Source organism: Triticum dicoccoides, chromosome 1B, assembly GCF_002162155.2.
Source record: "Triticum dicoccoides isolate Atlit2015 ecotype Zavitan chromosome 1B, WEW_v2.0, whole genome shotgun sequence".
Lineage (NCBI taxonomy): Eukaryota > Viridiplantae > Streptophyta > Magnoliopsida > Poales > Poaceae > Triticum > Triticum dicoccoides.
This window is the reverse complement of record NC_041381.1, coordinates 493,594,987-493,604,617: the sequence shown is the minus strand read 5'-3', so window position 1 is coordinate 493,604,617 and position 9,631 is coordinate 493,594,987. Positions and strand designations below refer to the sequence as shown.

Below are 9,631 nucleotides of genomic sequence, written 5' to 3'. Positions count from 1 at the left end.
GTGCCCCTTCATGCGATGCAGGCAACAAACATGTTGCATCTGCTGCATATGAAGAACCAGGCTGGATGGAGATGGACATGCAATGCAGCTATTGTAGCAAACTGGAACCAAACACGCCCTACATTTATCATGGCTTCATTGCCCAGAACGGTGAAAAAAAGATGCCTCGGCTGATGTTTATTCCTGTATGAATGGTATACCCCCATTATGAATGTCCTACTGCCTTATACAGGATCCTGGCTCTGATGGAGCTGTGCGGCCATATCCAGCCAGCGGTGCCGCGGCGATCCCTCTCTCATTCAGCAGACACCTGAAGTGTGCCAATCTTGCAGTGACCGCCGTTGTGTCCTTCGCAAGCTTCTCAACGGGAGTCCACAGTCGCTCTTCAAAACAATAAGAGAATTGGTGAGCCAAAGTAACATGATGGAGAGGTAGGTTTGCGCGTTTTTATGCTATATGTTGACAATATTAAGTAGCATGCTTTATCATATAATTTCAGAATTCATAAGATCACACACCTGCTCTTTTCCTTTGACAACTTATAAAGCAATACACAGCAAGCAACCAAAACTAGAATTTATTCATCTACTCCCTCCGTCCCATAATGTAAGACGTTTTTGACACACTACGTCAAAAAACGTCTTACATTATGGGACGGAGGGAGTATGTTGCGAGCATTTAACTCAAAAGCGAGCATATTAATAAACTTCATACTCATGACGCATATGTGAGAAGAGATGCTTCAACTGTATGCTCTGATGGGCTTTTACTGCATTAAACTCTGTACGAAACATTTGCTCACGGTGTGAGCTGTACCTCCCCATCATCTCAACACCATGCAGCATATCAGCGCACATGGTTTATGTAAAAGATTCATTGCAACTCAGTTAACATCAGATCTGCTACATGTACAGAGGACAATCTGTCACTCTGTCTATTGACTTTTGTATAGATGTTCTACCAATTCAAGAAAAACCGTTTCAAATATGTGTAGATGCTATTGCCCTGGTTTTAGATGATCAATCATAATACTTCAAGTTATACTGTTTTGTGCTGTGACATATAGATGTCAAAAATATTGTAACTATAACCTTGGTATCGCACAATCGCATGTCAAAGATCCGCTAAATATGTAATATTTTCATATAATTAGAAGGTCAAGAGAATATTCTGCTTATTATACCTGCAGCTGCTGCAGCACGAGGCCAAATGGTTTGTTGAATGTCGGATGCATCTATGTGTTCGCCCCACATGCATACTTCTCCGCCAAGAATCAACTTCTGTTGTTCTGGGTTGTAGATATTTGTTAATGGTTCATTCATATAGAATCCTTCCCATGTAGCATCCAGGTGATCTAGGTACCACTTATCCTGGTTGCTGACAATGCATCTCAGACCAGCAGAAACCACTTTCTCTGCAACTCCACCTCCAAGCCTGATAGTTACGACAACAGAATATCAGTTTTAATTTCAGATGAACAAATACTGGTTGTGCCTCTTAATTTTTTATATAACTGAAGCCAATAGGCGTTTAGGAAATACCAGTTATGCACCACAGTTTTGCGGTCCAACTTGTCTCCAAAGTTGTTAAATGTTTCTTCCCTGCAAGCATGATAAAGTGTTTGTCATTTGTCAACAGCCAGTAGAAAGATCTGAATATGCTGAAACTAGCTATACCAGTCACCCTACCAGTTAATAATCTCGTAGCCATGTGAAATTGCAATCTTTTGAGCCTTTAGGACAAAATATCTGTAAGCATCAGACTCATTCATACCATGTTGAACCAACCTGCACATCAGGAAAAAGATTTACAAATGTTATCAAGATATTAAGTTATCGCATCTTATTTTTCCAAAAACTCTCTAAAGCACATACCATGATTTAATGCGTGGTGTGGTAGTCCAGCAACCTGGAATCCGTGGTAAAGAGTGAATAGGCTATTAATTTAACATATGTACATTTTCTGCACTACTGCGAGACATGTGCAAACTTACTTGTATCGACTTCGTCGCCTCCCAAATGAACAAACTTGAACTTAAAAACCTTGCTAAAATCTGAATGGACAACAAAAAACGATGTTACTATTGTATTATGTTTTATTTTGCAAATTGCTCTATATTTATTTAGGCCATTCAACCATCTTTTGTTGCTGTCGCCGAGTTTAATATAAAATGTCAATTTTCTTCATTTTTGCAACAGATGAGTATTTTAATTGGATCTTTCAAAGTTAGCGAATTGGTATGGTGCAAGTCGAGCATCATTTATTTTTATAATCTGTGTATTACCTGAAAGAATTCCGTCGATCACTTTAAATGTAAAGTCGCTGCTGACATCAAGCGGTTGTTGACAGGTAGCTGACGGCCATAACGACGGATATCCAACACCCCTGAAGCAATAGAAATGTACCAAATGTTCAATTTTAGGCAGGGTTGATGTTACACTTATTCTCTATATAGTTGTAGTAATAAGTTAAATTCTACTATGTGGTTTCAAACAATAATAGTGCGAGTATTCAGTACAAGAAGAATAACTCCCACGGAGCATATTCGAGAGGACAGATTTTGATGGCACAAATGCACAGGGGACAGAACTAGATCTCTTACCATGAGCCAGCATGGCCAGGAACATCAATCTCAGCCAAGACATTTACACCTCTTTTTTCAGCATATCTGCAAATTGTTGGTAAACCATCTTAACTTGGCATGTCGAACAGCATAGCGTAGTGATATCTACTGTGGACTACATCAACCGCATCCTACTCAGGGAAACTTAGCTGGTATAATTTTTTTTCCTTATTTTCTGATTCCCTTCGCAATCTTATGTGAAAACTAATTTTTATGGCAAAAAGGGAAAAGAAATGCATAGTTTTGCTGGAATACTCTCAGATTTTGGTACTTAGTAGTCTAGGTAATAACTGAAGTGAAGTATATCCAATACGATGACACAAGAAAAACTCACTGTACAATGTCGATTGCATCATTGATTGTATATTTTTCTGAATAAGAGTATGCACCATTTGATAATTTTGGGTATGAAGGTATTTCAAGAGGAAATGACTGCTCATCCACGATGTGCCAATGAAGAACATTCTGCATGGCGAAAGAGTAAACATATCATATGATGCAACTAAAGTAACTTAAGGAGCATACATATAAGTCCATTGTGATGAAGGAAAGAAGTGGGAGTTAGGATAAAGAAATTGTTTTTGTGTAAGAAGGTCAAACATACCAACTTACTGTAGACCATTGAATCGATTACACTTTTGATTACTGGGACAGGAAGATAATGCCTTGCGGTATCTGCAACATACAATGCACAAGTCAGTATACAGAACTCTCTACTAATAGTGCAAGGGTAGAAAATAAAGTATTTGGTCAAAACCTTAACATGAAAAACAGGTTTTTACTTGTAATATGCATCTATGGAGCATATCATATATTGGAAGTGTAACACATGTGCTAACCAAACTTAATATTACTTGGGTTGTTTGTTGACTGGAAAAATGAATTATAGACTGAAAAATTGTGCACAAGCAGAAATAGATTGAGAAACTTCAAGAGGTGTAAAAACAAGAGGACTACACTATGGAGGCACTTACAGTTGGACAATACATAGGTGATTATAAGAACAAAAGGACAGTTGGAACCAATGTAAGTGGAGCCAAATTGACGGGAATAATTCATAAGCTGTGTTACTCTGAATTGTGAAAGCGCTGTTCCTAAAATTTCAAAAATGATGGTAAAATTCAGGTTACATCTTACCAATAAGAAGCCCACGATAAGGAAATCTGGGCTTGTCCACGATAGTCCAAGGAGCCCAATGTAGTCCAGTTACACTTAAAATAAAATCGAAGTAACACAATTGACTGAATGTCTGCAACAATACACACGTATTGGAATCTGGAATTAATATCGTGTCCACCTTTATCTAATCATACTGCACAGTATCATAAATAATTTGAATTTACCTCTAAAGCATGAAGCGCTCCGAACACTGTTTGGGCCTGCAAATGTAGAAAAATGGTATGAACTGCGTGTCACAATTTGTATGGCAGATAATGTTTTGTGGTGGCCTGCACCTTTGTGAGAATAAGGTACAGGTACTGTTATTGTTGCCGAACCTTCTTCAGGCAGGTGGTGCAAAGTAAGAAAATAAGAAATATTGCAAGTTTTATTTTTCAGGTATGTACGTCGTTGTATATGAAACACAAGATGCTATGCTTATTCAGAAAAGCCAATGCTTAAGTACTACTCCCTCCATCCCATAATGTAAGATGTTTTTTAACACTAATGTAGTGCCAAAAAACGTCTTACATTATGGGACAGAGGGAGTAATTTTGTATATGACGGATCCATCGTTGTGACACAGCGCACTTTTTTGTAAGTCCAGGTTCAGCAAAACGTCAGTATCGGCGAGGCAATATCTATGCCATATCATTTGGATACATACAGTCTTAACTAAATTTTGTGTGGCTCATACATTTTCGGCTCTGGTTCTCCCTAAAAATAGGATTTCGTCTCTCCTTTTTTCCATGCATTCATAAAAGAACATCTGAAGTCAAAAGAGTTGATAGGCAGTGATTGAGCACAACATTTCTGTACTAACCTCAATTCGGGCATATATCGGATTCCCAGTTGCAGGCACGGTCAGCTTGTACGATTCATCCACCCCGAACTTGAGCTGCATCAGATCAAAATGCAGAGCATGTATAAAAACAAGGAGGCATCAAGAGCAATCGATCCTGCAGCACCGCCGCAGCTCAACAAACAACACATGGCATACATACCTCGTCGTCCGGGGAACGGACGGCCACATTGACGCCGGCGAGCACGGGCAGGCCGTGGTAGCTGCCGTTGATGGCGTGGTTGAGCTGGATGACGGCCACCATCCTCCTGAAGGCGTCGGCCAGGATGGCCTTCCCGTCCTTGTACCCGGTCCCGGCGGTCGACAGCTTGAGGTCCCTGGCGACGTAGAGCGTCCTGGCCCCGCGGGTCACGGACGCGGGCATTGGCCACAGGTCGACGCGGCCGCCGGGCTGCCGGGCGGCGCAGCAGCCCACCACCGCTAGCGCCAGCATCAGCCTCATCAGCGCCGGCGCCATCATCTCCGCGGCGAAGCTGGTGGCGCTACCTGCACTGCACAGCGCAGCCGGATGTTACGGGGTGTGTCAGCCAGTCGCCTCCGCTACAGAACTAGTAGACGAGTAGAATGGGACGGCGGACGGAATGCATGCAGAGATGGAGTTGCGGAGCGGGCGAGGGTGACGGGGATCCCGCACCTACCGGACGCAAGCCGTCGCCGCTAAATCCACCGGCGCCGGCCGCGCCGGAGCACGGGGCGCGTCCTGTTGCGTGGTGTGGCCCGGGTCGGGAGTGGAGGAGAAACTAACAATAATGCGCGTACCAACCACTCGTAATAACAAGGTAGTAGTAATGATAAAGGCTCGGCTCCAGTTCACTGCCAACTTTTGGAAGATTAGCGAGGGGTGATGATATTACTACCCTCGGCCTGGCTTTATGGGGGTGGTAGGAGTAGGGCGAACGGGAGTGCGGAGGTTGACGAGCAGCACCAGCGCACAAAGGCAGTTTTAGATGCGGTTCTCGGAGAGACGAGAGATCTGATCCGGGCTGGTGCAACTGCACGGGGATGGTGGTAGGGGTAGGCAATGTCTTGTCTGGTGAGTGGTGACTCGGGCAGAACAGGATGCTGGCGTGCCTCACTTTTGGAGTTCCCAGTTTGGGATGGCCAAATGACAGGGGATGATTGATATATCCTGGAATCTGTGGTACCTTGCGCGCTCGGCACACGCACACGCACCTGCCCTAGGGGATGGTATAAGATCTACCAAAACTCTGACGTATCATACGATTCTTTGGCCGTGCGGTTATCGCCCACACTTTGTCGTGCGCAGCGTGGAGCAGTTCCGATCTGCTACTACAAGAAGCAACGTTCGAAGAGGGGCATCCATTCCGAGGAGAAGGATCCGTCGCACCGATGCCAAAAAGGGGATAGGTCAATTTGCCTTGGTTTGGTGGCTCGCCGCTCACATGTACTCGTCCTTTCCCCCCTGGTCCAGTGTCCCCCCTCGGATTATCTTGTTTCGGTTTTGCCCAACTCTCGCTCGAGAAATAAGAGAGAAGAGAGAAAAAAAAGGAATGGCAGGAGCAACTGCCAACATTCAAAAAAAAAAAACTCTCGCTCGAGAACAAAGTGGCAAAGGATAAAAAAAAATGTTTAGTCTATCCATCCATTCGCAGCGCCGCCGTCTATCCTGGTTTCCTCTTTCCTGCTGCAACTACCACTGTAATTTTCTTCTAAGGCTGGTCATAGTGAGAGTAACATAGATAGTAACATAGATGCCACATAAGCAAAAATGTTGATGTGGAGGCAAATAGAGTAACATAAGATGTTACCGTCACATAGCGCTTCCCAATGCAAAATGAGTCTACAAGATAATAAATGAACATGTATATGTTACTACACATATGACACTTTCCACTATAAGGATAGTAACATAAAGTAGTAACGTATGCATGTTACTACTCTAAGTTACTCCCCACTGTGACCAGCACACATGATTATGCTGGATGCATCGTAAAAAAAAAGGGGATTGAGCCTACGGCTTGGCAGGTCCCTTCTGTTTCTTGCTGACGCAGAGCCTTGCAAGGCTAACATGGGGGTGAATCCTGGGAATCCTTAAATTAACAGCACGCCCTAAGCGCGGCCTTTAGAGAATTCCGGGATGCCAGATCTGGACGCCAAATTGGGTACTGCCTGCGGCCGCGAGGGCATTCAATGGAGTAGAAAGAATGCAAGCGGGGTTGCCCCCGAGCCCTGGAGATCCTCCTGACTCCTGAGCATCGATTCGTGGTCTGACGGTGGGGCCAAGCTTGTGGATTGTGATGGTGTCTGGCTATCTGCATGTGCAGCTGTAGGGCATCTCGTGCTACTAACCAAAACCAAGCCTGTCAGGACCGTATATTATAATGTCCCGATGATTTTCTTTTTATTTTTTGCGACACAAATATGATTGATATTTCTTTTTTTGGAACTGTCTGCTTTGGAGTGGTTAGCAAAATTCTGTGCTCTGCTTGGGGTAAATCGCATAGCTAACCTTCTTAAAGCAAAAGTTGCAACTGTGCTTAGGTGTTTTTTTCTCTGTTTTGGAGCAAGTGGGTACGATTTTACTTTCTTTTTTTTGGAACAGGGTACGATTTTACTAGTCTCTCCAGTTCATTAGCCCATGAATATGATACTTGTAGCCCGCTTTGGTGGGTAAAAAAAGGCCCATTCTAGCCTGAAAGTATTTCGAATAGGCACAAATGAGCTCCTTGTGCTTATCTTCTGCAGGGCCGTCGGGTAGTACTACGGCGCAAAATTCCCTCAAAAAAAATACGGCGCAAAAAAAGAAGTTGATCTACTGTATTTGTGTTTAAAAAAGAAGCTATCTACCGTAATAAAGTCTAAATTCATCATCTCATAAATTCCGAACAACAACGAAAAACAACAACGAAAAATGGAATTATAAAGGGTTTTCCTAAGAAACAACACAAGAAATAAGCCAAAGCGAGCCACCCATGTACTGTAAGAACAAACGAGACACGTATATGGTCTATCAGCACAATTCGATTTATATTTAACTACAACAAGGATAATTTCCGTACCTTTCTATGCCTCTTTGATCCGTCCACCGGCGCCGTGTATGCAGCACTAGTTACTCCAGTCTGGTACTCTGTGGTCTGGTTCTCCCAGCCCCTATTCCGTGACCCTTTTATATCAGCCGTGAGAAACGCTTAACTGCAAGAATTCGAAACTGATGCGCGCAGCATGGACACGTGTGGTGCACGCAAGATATCGGTTTCGAAATCTTTAGTGCTTAATTACTTCATCCTTTACTTCTCGGGTCTCCTTTAATATGGTATATATTTCCAGCATTATCATAACTTGTTGTTTAATGCGTGATACTCCCTCCGTCCGAAAATACTTGTCGGAGAAGTGAATGTATTTAGATGTATTTTAGTTTTAGATGCATCTATTTATATCCATTTTTGCGACAAATATTTTCGGACGGAGGGAGTATTAAATACCGACTTGCAAAACAGATACTGCCAGAAAAAAGAACTTCAAGTAGTGCCATCCAATCTACTACTGTATTACTAAAAGCATAATACCAAGAGAAAAAATGGTTGTGCTAGAGATTCGAATAAGTAAGGCATCCGGCTCTTCATCCTGTGGATCTTGATATTAAAGAAACATATCACAACTGTTAGATCTCCTTAATCGTAAAGATCTGCATATAGTGTACCTAAGCATGTGGTAACAAATATTAGATCTATATAAATGTATATAAAAGGATCATAATTACCTCGTTTTGAAAAATGGATCTATGTAGTTATTACACCTAAAACATATCACAACCTTAAAATACTAGAAGAACACCCGTGCGTTGCAACGGGGCTACATTAACTTTAAGAGTTCAATATCAATTATGTTAATATTACATTTAATATTCTCATACATATCAAGTGACATTGACGACCTTTTTACCATCAAATTCTCACACACACTCTCTCCCTCCCTCCTCCTCACTCTCTCTCCCCCTCTCCCTCTCTCTCTCTCTCTAACACACACACATATCCATCTTATTGGGTACGGGACCATAATCCATCTATTTCACACGCACACGCGCTAGTGCATAACAATATGGATTATAAAACAGGCTCAAGGTAGTAACAAGGATTCTTCTCATGCATTAATAAACAAATGTTCTGCACTGAAGACAAGATAACCAATTCCCAAAGTGCATCAAAGCATCACAGAACATTACTGGCAAGATAAATGCACGACGATACACCCGACTCATTTAATTAATATAATTAAATTACCAGTAAATTAGTCACCAAACTGCTCGGATGAACCGGAACAGAGCCAATATATATCATCCTAGACAAACGCAACATCAACCATTTACCTTGGTATTTTAGGGACCGACAGGAGGATGCATGTAGAAGCGCTTCTTGCCTGCGAATCCACAGTCAGAGAGAGAAATTGAAACCCATTCCCATCACCAACTGATAAAGAAAGCATGTAAGAAAATTGATATCGGGCCAACTTGGATCTTCGGTGATTGTCCGCCGGTATGGAGAATTTAGGAGGGTGGGTGCAGGGAGTGGCCTTGTGGATGATGGATGGAGGCGCGGAGGGATGTGGTCACCGGAAGGTCGAAAGCGGAGAGGGTCGGGCACGTTAGGTGGAGCCGGCGGTGCGCGACAACCGGAGGCGGCCCAATCATGGGCGGCGAACCGACGATAGCCTCGGCCCATCTCTCGACGCAGCGAAGATAGAGAGGGCGGCACTGCCGGTGCTCGAGGCCGCCGCTCGGCACCATCTACATCGAGGGGAAAGAGAGGCGAGAAAGCGATAGGGTGATGCGGGGCTAGGGATTGCGGAGGAGGGTGGGGGTGTGCGATTTGAATGGATGGTTCTGCCCACCGTTTTCTTGTATGTGGCGGTGGAGACGGCGGCGTCCAGCCATGCAGGCGAGGCATGGGTCGAGCCGGGCACACGGCGAGGCGCAGTAGCAGAGGCGGGGGCGATTTTTTGCTACTGAGATGCAGGGTGTGGGATTGATC

General features: G+C 43.5%; 1 protein-coding gene across 3 annotated transcripts; it reads right to left on the bottom strand.

The window, feature by feature from the left end:
- Positions 1–66: 66 nt before the first annotated feature.
- LOC119344000 (beta-hexosaminidase 3-like) lies at positions 67–5,553 on the bottom strand. 3 transcript variants are annotated; one of them, XM_037614673.1, is made up of 15 exons: positions 5,278–5,553; positions 4,786–5,134; positions 4,605–4,679; positions 3,967–4,002; positions 3,761–3,872; positions 3,228–3,298; positions 2,958–3,088; positions 2,603–2,668; positions 2,285–2,385; positions 1,994–2,053; positions 1,875–1,908; positions 1,689–1,787; positions 1,542–1,601; positions 1,184–1,434; positions 67–383 (listed from the first exon to the last, which is right to left on the bottom strand). In XM_037614673.1, the coding sequence occupies exons 2-15, from the start codon at positions 5,101–5,103 to the stop codon at positions 217–219; spliced, it is 1,581 nt and encodes a 526-aa protein (XP_037470570.1). In that variant the 5' UTR covers positions 5,104–5,134; positions 5,278–5,553; the 3' UTR covers positions 67–216. The 3 variants fall into 3 exon arrangements, with proteins under 3 accessions (XP_037470570.1, XP_037470567.1, XP_037470573.1); XM_037614670.1 differs by having other exon boundaries at positions 5,282–5,553; XM_037614676.1 differs by having other exon boundaries at positions 4,786–5,129; positions 5,282–5,553.
- Positions 5,554–9,631: the final 4,078 nt, after the last annotated feature.

Excerpts from the sequence above, each read along its gene's own strand:
- LOC119344000 (XM_037614673.1), bottom strand. The coding sequence starts at position 5,103 with ATGATGGCGCCGGCGCTGATGAGGCTGATGCTGGCGCTAGCGGTGGTG. Across the intron at positions 4,003-4,604 it reads CGATATATGCCCGAATTGAG|GCCCAAACAGTGTTCGGAGC; the intron begins GTTAGTACAGAA and ends CTACATTTGCAG. Across the intron at positions 3,089-3,227 it reads CAATGGTCTACAGTAAGTTG|AATGTTCTTCATTGGCACAT; the intron begins GTATGTTTGACC and ends TTCGCCATGCAG.